The sequence below is a fragment of the Lucilia cuprina genome, chromosome 5 (genome assembly GCF_022045245.1).
Source record: "Lucilia cuprina isolate Lc7/37 chromosome 5, ASM2204524v1, whole genome shotgun sequence".
Lineage (NCBI taxonomy): Eukaryota > Metazoa > Arthropoda > Insecta > Diptera > Calliphoridae > Lucilia > Lucilia cuprina.
In genome coordinates, this window is record NC_060953.1 from 53,717,079 (window position 1) to 53,732,217 (window position 15,139).

The 15,139-nt window shown below is 30.8% G+C and overlaps 1 protein-coding gene across 1 annotated transcript in view; it reads right to left on the reverse strand.

The window, feature by feature from the left end:
• Window positions 1-1,563: 1,563 nt before the first annotated feature.
• The window catches only part of LOC111690920 (cadherin-23), a 43,533-nt gene continuing 29,957 nt past the window's right edge, over window positions 1,564-15,139 (reverse strand). Inside the window, exons 3-8 of the mRNA XM_046951025.1 lie at window positions 10,966-11,330; window positions 6,731-8,490; window positions 5,057-6,671; window positions 4,626-4,928; window positions 3,433-4,565; window positions 1,564-2,241 (exon numbers count right to left, since the gene is read on the reverse strand). Of these exons, the coding sequence (XP_046806981.1) occupies window positions 2,121-2,241; window positions 3,433-4,565; window positions 4,626-4,928; window positions 5,057-6,671; window positions 6,731-8,490; window positions 10,966-11,330 (5,297 nt within the window). The 3' untranslated portion in view covers window positions 1,564-2,120. The remainder of the gene's footprint in view (window positions 2,242-3,432; window positions 4,566-4,625; window positions 4,929-5,056; window positions 6,672-6,730; window positions 8,491-10,965; window positions 11,331-15,139) is intronic.

The window sequence follows — 15,139 nt, forward strand, 5'->3', positions numbered from 1 at the left end:
TTCTAAAAATAATTTTGAAAATTCCACATTTTGTTGTAGAAAAATTTTCTTTTTTATTCATATTATCTTTTTTTACTCATATTTACTTTGATTGATGATCCTTATGACAAGGGGAGTATCATAAATCAACTTCAAGTAGAAGACAATCAATTTCTACAATAATTCCTAATTATTATTTCTATTATTCATTGCAAAACATAACTAAGTATTATTTAACAATTAGGGTGAGTAACACAAATTGAAAATATTGAAGTATTTTTGGCAAGTTCAAAAAAATTTTCGAATAATTTTTTATAACAGTTAAAATAAAAAAAATATTTAATTTATATGAAAATTTTCTAAATTTCTTTTAATTGTTTAAAATTTTACCAAAAAGCCTGAATAAACATTTTTTCCACCATATGCTATTTATTACTTAAACATGATTTTTAAAACCATTGCAAATATTTGAATTACAAATGTTTTTCCCATTTTTTTGTTATTTTGTCACTGATAAATTAATAAACACTAAACTCTTGTTTATATTTATTTGTAACCACTCAGGGAGTTCATAAAATAATTTACATTAAAATGACAACCATGCCCCAGTGTGTGATAATATTTAATAAATTATTTATTACCGTTGAATAAAAGTGGCAACAAATCACTATTAATAAACTACTTTAGTGGGAAAAAATGTCGATAAGATAAATACAATTGTTAATGATTTTTTGTATATAAATTTAATAGAAATATTTTGCAAAAATGATTCGCGTTTCGAAGTGGTGGGTGGTAAACGAAAGGGTTTCTGTTTTTGGTTTTACATTTAAACTTGAGGAGGTTTATTGATAATGGAATTCGGAATTCAACTGGAATATCTATCTATCTATCTATCTATCTATCTATCTATCTATCTATCTATCTATCTATCTATCTATCTATCTATCTATCTATCTATCTATCTATCTATCTATCTATCTATCTATCTATCTATCTATCTATCTATCTATCTATCTATCTATCTATCTATCTATCTATCTATCTATCTATCTATCTATCTATCTATCTATCTATCTATCTATCTATCTATCTATCTATCTATCTATCTATCTATCTATCTATCTACCTTTCACTTACTTTTTTGCCTGTTCCCGGACGTAATTCCTAAGATTTTTCCAATTTGTGTTCGTGGGTGATGTAATAATAATGTTTCACTCAAGATATTTGAATGTAATTTCGGCGAAAACCTGATAATAGCAAAGAGTGCTCCAAAGTTTTATTGACCTCTCTGTTCGCTTTACATTTATGTCTACCTTTAAAATAACCTCAAACTTGCTTAGTAAACCTCTGGTCCAGTTATCAACACTCCTATTAGCATTTCAAAACTTCTCTCTTGAAAAATCTAATTCCATTTTAGAAGTTTCCAATTATATTTCAGAATTTCCACTTGTATATCTAAATGTTCCGAAATACATATGTATAATTGGAAATTGTATAGTCTATAAAATAGACACCGGACTAGTGAATAAACTGGACAATATACTAGTCAATATCTTAGCTTTCGGGTAAAAAATAAAGACATAGTTTAAACTTTTAAAAAATCTTTTATTTAACTTAAAAATTACAATTAAAAAGAATTTTTTACATTTAAAAACTATTTAACATGTTTCAACATGATTCAAAACATTTCGTTGTTTTTTTTTAAATATATATAGAATTAAATATGAAATTAAAACATCACATTGGGAAAAAATAATTAAACGAAAGACATAAAGAAAAACTATTTAATTTAAAACTTAATCGCATTAACTTAAATAATTTATTATTAAATATTTATAATATTAAACAAAAAATAATAAAAATATAAAATCACAGGCATATTATTAAACTAAAATGTTAAAGATTATTTTAAATAATATGCGCAGTCTTTATGGCTAGTATTTGATAATTTAATTAAATTTAAATTTATATATTTAAGCTCTAAAGAGTAACAGAGTTTAAAGAAAGTTCTTAACTTTACAGGAAACAAGAACTCGAGTGCTTAAGTGTTAATCGTTTTTATTTTTTTTTAACCTACAACTATTATGGATTTAAAACTGTTTTCAAGGTTCTTAACTATTTCTAAGCCATATGACTGGTTGCTACAATGGACCATAAATGGGTTCTGAATAGGGCATATAAACAGTGGGTACACCCACTACGCCATACGTTTCGGTGGTGGAACGTGAGGCTTGTAAACTACGTTTGGAGTGTTTTTTGTACCTGTTGGGGAAATCAAAAATTAAATTACATTATGTGCTAAGATTTAAAAAAAGATATCATTTTCATAGTTTAAAAATATAATTTTTATAGAGAAATGCAAGATTCAGTAAAAATTGGAATTTTTAGTGAAAAGTTTTATTTTAGTGCAAAATGCAATTTTCAGTGAAAAATGAGGTATTTAGTTTAAAAATACAATTTGTAGTTAAAATTCATCATTAAGTGAAAAATACATTTTTTACTGAAAATGCAATTTATAGTAAAAATTTAATTTTTAATCAAAAAAGTGCAATTTTTAGTAAGAATTTGTCAAAAAGGCAATTTTCACACAGAAATGCAATTTTTGAAAAATGCTACTTTTTAAAACTAAAAAAATTATTTTTTACTTAAAAAAATGCAATTTTTGTGGAAAATTTCGCTATTTTTAAGAAACAAATTCAATTCAATTTGTACCTGATGGGCAAATGAAATGTTTTAGTAAAAAGTTTTATTTTTGTGAAAAATGCAATTTTCAGTGAAATTTGGAGTTTTAAGTTCAAAAATGCAATTTGTAGTAAAAATGCAACATTTTGTGAAAAGTGCAATATTTTTTGAAAATGCAATTTAATTTAATATTTAATGAAAAATGCAATTTTTGGTTAAAAAAATGCAACTTTCAGTTTAAAAGTGCAATTTTTAGTTCAAAAATGCAATTTTTAGTAAAAATTAGTTGAAAATGTAGTTTCCACAAAGAAATGAAATATTTAATCAAAAATGGAACTTTTTAAAACTAAAAAATTGTATTTTTAGTTAAAAATGCTATTTTTAGTAAAAAATGCAATTTTTAATTGAAAAATACAATTTTTAGTTCAAAAATACAATTTTTAGTTTAAAAATACAATTTTTAGTTCAGAAATGCATTTTTCAAATGAAAAGAGTTAAAAATGCAATTTCTAGTTCAAAAGTACAATTTCTTGTTCAAAAATGCAATTTTTAGTTCAAAAGTGCAATTTTTTGTTCCAAAATGCAATTTTTAGGTAAAAACTCTTCACATTTTTAAAAAATGTGTTTTACAAAATATAAACAAAAATGCAATTTTTACTCAAAAATTTAAGAAATGAATTTTTTTATGAAAATAATTTTAAAAAATTAACTTTTTTTTCAAAAAGTGCAATTTTTGGTCAAAATTATATATAAATAAAAGTTGCAACTTACTTTCTCTTTAAACAGCAGGCGGTACATGCCGTTATTATTGCCGCCAAACCTATAAATCCAGCTATTATAACTAACCAAGTTCCTGGTGAACTCATAAAACTAGCTGCAGCCACTGCACGGCGCATAGAACAAGGTTCCACTTCGCTCACTCCATACTCGACATAAATATCAAAAAGTTGTTTTTTCAACAATTCCGAATTCATAAGTTTTTGCATTTCATTCATAGAAATCGCCGAACCGTTCTTAAACATTTGAAAACAAGAACTAGTTGAAGTGAAATCCAAACTATAATCAGGTCTTGTCAAAACTTGTGTATCCAATATATGTAAATCTAAACCTAATGGTTTAAGTTTCATTTTCACCTTTTCCTGAAAAGGTCTAACATTATGTTGAATTTCACTTGCGGGTCGTGAAAAGACAAACTTTAATAGTGATTTATCACGTATGACAAATATTTTCAAGTTATTAAAGGCATGTCTTTTGGCATTCATCGAATTGTTCGCTCTTATTTTCATATTGAAATAACCATCCACATAATTGGCAAAAGAGCCTCCGGTGCGCAATTCTCCTGTGCGATTATTTAAAGTAAAAAGATTTTGCAACGATGTCGTCTTAACACTATTCGTACGTTTATAGAACTGAGGCACAAAGGTAACATTCTCTATGGTGAGAATGATGGGTTCTGCTTCAGCATCCAAATCATGGGCTTTTATTGTGGTAATTTTACTATCTATAGGCACATTAATGCGTATTCCCACGGACATGTCCTGATATTCAAATTGTGGTAAATTATCATCGATATCGATAATTTCTATGATCACTCTTAGTTGTGAGAGATCATGACGATCGTAAGGATCTCCCAGATAGGGGTATGTAGGTTCTCCTAATTTTACACATTTTATAGTAAGAGCATAACTATCCACTAACTCCCGATCTATGAGTTTATTAGTTTTAATTATGGCCATATTTTCCTCGGTTCTTTCTATACTAAAAACATTTTCCTCATTGCCCTCGGTAATGACATACTCAATGGCAGCATTTTCATTTATATCTTCATCTATTGCCGAGAAATTGCCCACTATTGTGCTCTCCGGTTGTTCTTCCAAAAGTTTAAAAGTCAAAGGAGCTTCATCCTAGTTAAAATAATTGGAATTATTATAGATTTAAAAGAAATCATTTAGTTGTTATCTTACCACTTCTCTGCTAAATCTGGGCTTATGATCATCTACATCTAAAACTTTAATTTGTAAAATTCTTGTCACCGATTGTCGGGGTTGACCATTGTCGGAAACTTCTAATATTATATTGTACATATCTTTAGATTCTCGATCTAAAACTACGGCAGTTTTAATGAGGCCCTCGGCTTCATCGATTTCAAAGGCCTCGGCATCTTCGTTATCCTCTAAGATTCTGTAATATAGTGTTCCGGAAGGTGTTTTCGGATTATCAGGATCACTGGCTTTAACTTGAAAGACTGGAGTGCCAATAGGAGAATTCTGAAAGAAGGATAATTTTTAATTTTAAGGAAACATTCTCGACATCAAATAAAATTGATAAAAGTTTTTGGAATATATCCATTGGGAAGAGATTTCCTCTTTTCCCATCTACAATGCAATCAACTCACCTCTGTAACATTGGCCATTTGTCCCACCTCTGGTTCAATGAAATACGGTATACCATCATTGGCACTAACATCACCAATAAATATATTCACCTTAACTTCAGAACTTAAAGATATCTGCTTGGGAATTTGATCACCATTATCATGAGCTTTTACACGTATCTCATAGGGATCCGAACGACCTTTACCCGTCAATTCCCGTTTCGTTTTAATTTCACCCGTTAACTTGTTAATCTTAAACAAACCATTAACTTCTCCCTCATCAATGATTTCATATAAAACCTCACCACCCGGACCATCGTCTAAGTCATGAGCAAAAATTTTTATAACAAAAGAATCGGGACCAACATTTTCCGGTATAACGGCAGTATATTCCTTTTGACCAAACACCGGAGCATTATCGTTAACATCCAAAACGTCTATGATTAATTCGACCACACTTTGTTTGGAGTCAGTGGGACGTCCTGGAGAATCTTCAGCCTTGACTTGAAGATTAATACGAGGAGTACGTTCACGATCTATGATAGCATTTTCGGCCACTATTATTTCTCCTGTCACATTGTTTATCTCAAACAAATTAGCATTTTCTCCATACAAGGAATAAGATATCTTGTGATAACCTAAACGTTCATCGCGAGCTGTTAAAACAGCATCTTTATCGGTGGCCTTGACTCGTATAACCTTTTCGGGATGTTTTTTATTTTCCACTATGGTGGCATGATATGATAATTCCTCAAATATGGGTGTATTATCGTTGACATTTTCCACGGTTACGTTAACCTTGGTCACGGTACTACGTTGCATATCGGGAGCATTGGCTTTGACTTGGAATTCATATTGTGTTTTGCCCTCTTCCAAGGCTTCATAATCCAAACGTTTGCGTAATATAACCTCACCAGTTCTTTCATGAATATGGAAATATTCCAGCTCCAAAGGTTCCACTAGTTCAAAACTTTGTATGGGTAATTTTGATACCGGATCTTCAGCTTGCAGTATAAACAAGGTGCTTTCTATAGGCATTTCTTCCATAATATGAATATTAACCACCGGTTTAGAACTGCTCCAACCTTTGTTGGTGAATACCGGATTAGTGTCCTTAAAGGATTGGACATAAATAGTAACCTCGGTGGTATCAATTTGTCCATCGGGATCTACTTCGGCATTAAGGTCTTTAACTTCTACTAACAAAACTACCACAGCTGCCTCGTCATGATTAAGCTTGCCATTAACATAAATGGTACCCGTTTCAGGATCTATACGGAAAGCATCTTGTACTCGATATTTACTGCGATTTGTTATGCTAACTCCTGCTTTAGAGGTGGCACTTGGAATACCCTTAATAGTGTAATTCAGCTTAGAGTGTAAATCTTTATCAATAGCCCGCACTTTCAAAACACTTTCTCCGATTTCTGTGCGTTCAGAGACATAGGCCGCATAACTGTGCTGCTCAAACTTGGGTTTCTCATCATTGATATCCTTGACATTAACATATACCGTGGTGGTGGCAGTTTCAGGTATGGGTAAACCCGAATCTACAGCATTTACTGTAATCTCAAAACTATCCATATTAGAATCACGATCTATGCGGGCTTGAGGCGATACCGTTATAAGACCAGAACTAAAAGAAAGAAAATAAATTCAATTTTATAAAAATAATTCTTAATTTTAACAACTTACATTTCATCAATTTCGAAGTTATCATTTGCTCCCACTATGCGATAACGCAATAAACTATCCAAACCATCTGGATCGTGGGCCTTGACTGTGGTAACATTGTAACCAGCAGGAGCATTTTCCGGTATAGATACTCTATAGCTGGGAGGTCCCAGTACCGGAACATTTTCTATGTTTTGGAAGTGACCCTTAAATATTGGCCTCTGATTGCCCGATATACCCACTCTTATATAAACCTTAGTGGTATTAACTAGAGGAGGTATGCCAAAGTCTGTGGCCGACACCACCAGTTCATATTCTCCTCTCTCGGTGTCCATCGAACGAGCCACTTTTTGCAAAGTTATTTCACCCGTCAACTCATTAATGCTAAAAACATTACCCGATATACTGTTCTCCGATACAATGGCGTAACGTACTTTACCACCTCCCTGAGTAGGACCATCTATATCTGTAGCTCTCACCTTAAATTCTGGCTCAAAGTGATTTGTACCTTCTCTTATGGTGCGTGAATATTCATTACTCTCAAACATGGGATAGTTATCGTTAACATCTACAACTTCCACATACACTTGGGCATTAGCCTCAAGACCTCCACCATCCTCGGCTACTATGGATAAACTATAGCTACTTTGTTTTTCGTAGTCCAAAGGTTTCTTAATAAACAAACCTCCCGATAAGGGATCAGTATAGAAATAGTCGGCACCAAAACCTTTCAAACGATACGTAATAAAGCCAAACTTTCCCGAATCCTTATCAAAAGCCTTAACCATGCCGATTTGAGAGTTTACCGTTAGATTCTCAGCAGCCAAAAAACGATAAGTTGAATGTTCGAAAATGGGTGGATTATCATTGACATCGATTAACTGGACATTAATGCGTACTTTCGATTTTTCTTCACCCTTAACTAAAGCCAAAACATCGAAAGCAAATTCTCGTAGCTCAATATCTTCGACATCATAATCTAAATGTGAAGAATTTATAACTTTCACCACTATAGGTGTACGTCCTTGAGCTTCAGTGGGACTTACAGCAAAAGTATCCATGGCATTTTTAATATCACGCAAGGCCAAAGTATAACGACTATTATTGCCCATATCACGATCATTAACAAAGACCGTTAAACCCGGTAAAGGCATACCGGTATCCAAATTTTCCGGTATTGAAATATTAAATACTTCACCATTAAATTCCGGTATATGATCGTCCACATCATTTACCACTATAGTAACTTGGGTGGTAGTTGTATCTGAAGGTATTGCCCCATCTATTAATTCCGTAGCTCGTACTGAGAATATATATACTCCACCATTTTGTAAGATTTCCGGATTTTCTCTATCCAATGGTACATCTGTTGTTACTAAAACAGCCGTACCCTCTTTAGGATCACCAAATGGCACTAAATCAAAATGACCAAAATCTTCATCTTCCAGTGTCAATAGAATATCACGTGGTATACCCACATCTCCATCTATAGCTTTAATGGTTAAAATACTAACTCCTGCTGGAGTATTTTCATCCACAGTAGCGGAGTAAGGAGCGTTAGTGAATACCGGCAATTGATCTTGTACATCAATTACCGTTATGGAAACTGTAGCTTGTGATGTTAGAGGATTGTCAAAAGCTCCATCTGTAGCTGATATGGTCATTATATATGTAGGTCTGCTTTCGTAATCTAAAGGTTTTTTGAGGGTTATACGAGCGGTGTAATTGCCGTCGGAGATTTTCTCAGCTTTAACATCAAATGTATCGCAAATATCGTTTTCCTGAAAGGAGAAAAGAGATAGCGTTAATTTCAGGTGAAACTTTAGTGATCTTCTCTTGAACTATCACAATTGAAATACAAAATATGTTGAAATTTGAATAACTTGAAAACTAACCTACCATTTCTACAAATTAATACATAGACTGTTATGTATCTCAGATGAAGATCACTATGGAATACACATTTCATTAAGATCAACTTAATCTAGTCAGAGAGTATATGAGATTCGCAATTGGCAAGGAAAATGTTCGAATATGGAAACTGTTAGATTTTTAAGTGATCTTTCGGAAAATAGGATCAGTTTTTTTTAATTCTTAGAGATTGAGAATTCCAAGAACAAGAAATGCAGTTAGCGAGAAATTCATATTTGCGTTCTCTATTGATTTTGAGAATTTAGATCCTTCTAACTTATTTTCATAAATTATTGATCAGCCATTAAGATCATATTGATCCACTGTCAGAGCAGTTAAGATTGGCGTTCGCTATTGACTACGAGAATTTAGATAATTTGTACTACTTTTTTGCTATCAGAAAATTATTTTTAAATTATCTTTTGCAAATGAGGATCAGCAAGTTTTAATTCTTGAGATTTCCTGCTGAGATTTAAAAAACTAGAAATGGGATAGAAATTTCCTTCAGAAAAGAGGATTAGCTTCATGTAGTCAGCGAGAAATTTAAATTTGCTTTAAGATCTGTTGACTATGAGAATTTAGATCCTTCCAACTTCTTTTCTTAAATGATCTTGAGGGATTAAGATCATGTTGATCTGTCTGTCTGAGCAGTCATCGAATATATATTTGCAATAAGATTGACGTTCGGTATTTACTACCAACACCAATTTTTCACATTTTTTGCTATAAGAAATTGATATTTAAGTGATCTTTTGCAAATGAGGATCAGCTATCTTTAATTCTACGAGATTGAGAATTCCTCCTGAGATTTTCGAAAACTAGGAATGCGATCGAAATACCTTCAAAGAAGAAGATAGCTTTATGTAGTGAGCGAGGAATTCATATTTGCTTTGATCGACGTTCTCTATTCAGACATTAAGATCATGTGTCTGAGCAGTCATCGGATATATATTTCCATTAAGATTAGCATTAGCTATTGACTATCAGAATTTGGATCATACCACTACATGTTTGCTTAAGTGATCTATTAGATAATGGATCGGGTTGTTCCACTTTTTGCGGAGTATATATTTACATTGACATTCTCAACTGACGACTAATGTAATGATTTGTGAATAAGAGGAAACGGAAATGGTTCATCATACTATTTGGTGCTACAAGATATTTACTCATTATAGGATTCACAATCAAGCGGTTTATATAAGACTTAAGAATAATACAAAGATTTGTCAAAACTAGAAAGACTAGAATAATAACGCAAATCCACTTCTTTATGAGAACAAGAATCTTAAGTGATCTATTATTGATAAAGATCAGTATTAATGAAAATATCGATAATAGCAGTTAAGTTTCATTTTCTCAAGTCATCCTCAAGAAGATCTCTTTGATCAATTTGAAACTTGAAGCCCTTTATTATAAAGACACAAGAAATCTCACGTGATGACTATAGTAAGGATTTGCAGAACTAGAAAGTGAAAATAAATGGACCAATAATACTAAAGTAAAGGACTATAATATTTAAAGTATTTTTCTTAGTTGATCTGACATTGTTAAATATTGATCAATGTTCAGTTCGATCGACTTTCAAATTGCATGGAAATTTAGCAGAAGAGGAAATACATCACCACCATTCCAATATCAAACTGTTAAGTGACCAACCTTAGATAGATTTGATCATCTCGAATATGAGTGATCACTGATAAAGATCGGCTTGATCTATTTACATTGGAACATATATTTTTAATGAGATTAGCATTTGAATGTGAAGTACTTATACTGAAAAAAGCAATGTTGTTAAATATTGATCAATGCTCAGTTTGATCGAGCTTCTAATTGCATCAAAATTTACTACTACTAAAAGAGGAAATACATCACCACTCTCATTCCAATATGAAACTGTTATGTGATCATATTGATCTAATCCATTGGCAGCTATTTTTAATATATGGAAATACAGATCATCTCGATCGCTCATATGATCACAGATGAAGATCAGCATAATCTATTTACAATGGAACACATATTTGTAATGACATTACATTTAAATGTGAAGCACCTATACTGAAAAAAAGAATTACTACCATTTGAACATGTATACTAGACTCCTAAGTGATCAAGCAGAGATAAAGAATAGGCTGATCTATTCCACGCTGGGCATTTAAATATGACAACTAACAAAAAGATTTTTGAAAGCTTACAAGACGCGCAAAAAAACTCATTAAGCTTATCATAATATCTTAAAAATATGACCAGAAAAGTTTCGCTTTGATTTCAAAACTTTTAAAAATGCTCTCAAATGGCTTCCCTAGGAATTTCACGAATATTTATAAAACTCTCACGCTTACCTCAACACATTTAATATCCACTTCAGCATTAATGCCCACATCACGATCGATAACTACAATGGCAGGTTTAACTTCTAAAACTGAACCCACTGGCAGGGACTCACTAACACTAATCAAATAAGGGCGACCCAAAAATATCGGTTGATTATCATTATAATCTCGTACTGGAATAACACGTCTCAGCGAAATGGTATTAGGTTCAGTGCCATAAATACCCTCATCCGTTATACTAATAATAACTTCAATTGTATCTTGTGTTTCACGATCCAGTTCCTGACGTAAGCGCACCACACCCGTATCACGATCAACAGAAAAAACTGGTCCTGATATGCTGTATTTTAAGCGGCTACCTTCTGGGTCAATACCTGTAAATACATGCAAAAAAAAAGAAACGAAAAAAGAGAATGTTATAAAGAATTAGAATTTAAAACAAAACGTGAGAATGTGTGTTAGTAAAGTCAAGTGTAGCTGAATGTGTCTGAATAATAACATTTTTATGTGAAACATGTATTTGTTGTTATTCTTAGATTTATTATGTCTCAACTTTTCTACTCGTTCTTATGTTACAAACCTGACTTGAAACGTTTTCTAAAGTTAGTTTTTTTTTTCTTTCACAGTTTGTTTTGATTCGTTTGAATGTTTGTTTTTTATTTCCTAATCGTGTGAAAAATGTTAATTAATTTCCCACAACCTTGTACGTACATTTCATTATTTCTATCTCATATTTATTATTTTAATTTATTTAATTCTTGGTTGTTTGTTATAATTTCTTTTATTTTTTTTTTCTTATAGATATTTTTATCCATTAAAAAATTGTATTTTTTCTTCATCTCTGAACTTGTTTTTTTCTCTGTAGCTTTTGTAGCTTATAATCATGATAATTTTGTGGAAATTGTGTTAAAATTTGTAATTCTTGGGTTTTTAGTTCCGTTGTTTCACTTGTTGTTGTTGTTACTGCTTCTTAATATTTTAAGACAAAAAAAAACAACTTAGTAAATATAATTAATAGGCTGACAGACAGACATATTGTCGGCGAGACAGCCTGCTTGTTGTCATGATTTGTTTATGGTTTTTTCTTTAAAATATTTAACTTTGTTTGTAGATTTGTTAACAGAGCTTCTTGTTTTTACTTTTTTTTTGGATACATTATCGTAATAATGTAGCGTACAGTGAAGATTAAAAGTGGTGGAACAAATGTTTATATTGCATATGTTTAATAAGAAACTTCATTAGATAACTTTTAATTGGGTTTTTACTAGGGTTCTATAAATCGACTTTCGAATAATCAAACAATCGACTTTTTGTCGAAAAAAGTCGAAAGGTCGACTATTTTGTCGAAAAAAGTCGAAAGGTCGACTATTTTGTCGAAAAAAGTCGAAAGGTCGACTATTTTGTTCCAAAAAAGTCGATAACTCGACTATAGTCTGTGAAAAAAGTCAAAAAGTCGACTTTGTTAATAAAAAAGTCGTAAAAAGTCGAAAAGTCGAACAAAGTCGGAAAAAGACGAAAAAAGTCGGAAAATGTCAAAAAGTCGAAAAGAGTAAGAAAAAGTCGAAAAAAGTCAAAAAGTCGAAAAGTCGACTATTTATAAAGTACATATAGTCGAAAAGTCCAAAAATCGACTTTTCATACAATGCAAAAAGTCGACATTTTACTAAATGCAAAAAGTCGAAAAGTCGACTTTTAACTAAATACAAAAAGTCGAAAACTCGACTTTTAACTAAATACAAAAAGTCGAAAACTCGACTTTTCGTTGCAATTATAGAACCCTAGTTTTTACTAAAATGTTTTCTAAGAAAAATTAGATTCGTCCAAATGATTCGTGTCCCCACGGATTTCAAACTACAATTAGAAATATCCTTCATATTTACCCAACAATATATTTTTGAAAAATTTGCCATCAATATTATAACATGAATAACAATAATCTTCAAATCTTGATCATAGAAACAATATTGACAATAAGATTGATTGACATTCACATGAAAAAAAAACTCCTCAAATATAAGAATTGAAGTCTTAAGTTTTGGATCATAGATAAAGATCATTAAGATCTATTTAACGTGAAGATTTTAGCAATGAACTTTTATTCGTAAGAAATAGATCACTACCATTCGAATAATAATATTTTTAAAGAAAGAAAATTGATTTATCTGTGGCGATCATATTTACAATGACTTAGGCTGTATAGTAAACTCCAAATCTCACTAGAGCATCACAGGCTCGATCAATAAAAAACATACAATTGTGTAATTTTACCTACCGAGATCATCAGCTGAAAATATCTCTTTGAAAAAGTAACTTTTATCGTGTTTAAATAGATCTTAGCCAGTAAAAATAAAACGAAGTACTTCCAAAAGAATATCAAAAGTGACAATAATTGATTTTTTTAAACTTCTATGGAAGTGATGTTTATTGACTTCCAAAGAAGCGAAAAGAATCCAATTTTTGTTTTTAAATTGAAGTTATATTTTTTACCACTTTAGTGGGGTAGGGAAGTTTGTAACGCATAATAATATTGATCCTATACACACCTAAAAGTATACCAATCGGCTCAGAATCATTTTCTGAGTCTATTTAGCTATGTCCGTCCTTCCGGGCATGTAAACCTTGTAATCAAACTACAGGACGCAATTTTTAAAAAATTTCAATGAAATTTGGTACATGAATTTTTATTGTCCCAGGGACGAAGCCTATTGAAAATAGTTAAGATAAGGTCCTCATTTGACCCTAGCCGCTTTAAAAAGCCCCATTCAAAGTTTGACTTAAATGTCTACAGTTTTTTTTTCAAAATAAATGGCTTGAGTATATCTAAGGCAAGTTACAATTTAACTTAAATGTTTTATTATGAAAACTAAATCAAATTTTACTTTTTGTAACAGGTGTCGGGCATTATATGTTCGGTCTCGCCCGACTATAATTTCTTACTTGTTTTGTACTAGAATTTTTGGAATTAAACCAATTTTATTTTGAAGTTAAGTTATAAATACGTGTAATTTATTTATTTTAATATTATTTGAGTAAAATTAGTTGTATTCTATAATTCTACAACTTCACCTCCTAATAATTTTCAAAAGAATAACATAAAAATTACTTCCTGAGAACGACTTGAGATGTATTGAATTTGGTATCAAATAAAAAGGACATCCCTTCTATGACAAGCCTGCGTTAAAATCATCACTGCTTCAGGTCTATTTCAGTACTTCCATGGAGTAAATTCTACTTCTTTTTCGCTTCTTTGGAAGCTCTTTTTTTGCTGGCTTATCGAAGAAAACTTCAAAACTTTTTAGGCCGTTTTTAATACGATTTCTTTTATAAATTTTCTCTCTGAAGAGAAAATTTCTTAACAAAAAAAAATAATAATAATAATTTGTCTAAATTAAATTCTACTTCTTTTTCGCCTCCTTGGAAGCTCTTTTTTTGCTGGCTTATGGAAGAAAACTTCTAATCTCTTTCGGCCGTTTTTAATACGTTTTTCTTTTAAATTTTCTCTCTTAAGAGAGAATTTCTTAAAAAAAGATAAATTTTCGTAATTTCTCTTTTTCTATTTTAAAGATGTGTGCCACAACTTTTCTCCTTCACTGTTAGCAACGCTGGGTTGTGTAATTTATGCATGTTAAAAAAGACAACGACATTCAACTTGTTGCTGTCATTCTAAAAGAAATGTACGACATATTTGTAACATTTCTTTCTTCATAATTCTTTTTACTTTAAAATTTTTTTTATAAAAATATATTATTCTTAATGATGAAATTTAATTGTCAGAACAATATTAAAGTTCACATAAAAAGTAGAAAAAATAAGTTACTTAATTTACTTGTAATTTCAAGACTATTTTAATTCAAATTTAAATTAAAGAAAAATATAAAGATGAAAACTGGATGGAGAATTATTTAAAACATCATTAAATTTCTTTAGAATTGTTAAAACATGTTTAAAAGAAATTAAAAAAAAATACACCTTAAGATATAGAATTTTGAACTTAAACATATTTTACGACATTGTCTTTAAGACATTTGTAACGGTTTTTTTTAAATTTAGGTTAAATAACGGAAAATGGAGAAACATTTATTTAATATAAACTACCGATGTTGGACGTATAGGGAAATTGTTAAACTTCAATATGTTCAATCCAAAATTACCAAATAATTTGTTTTTTAGAAAACCAGTTAAC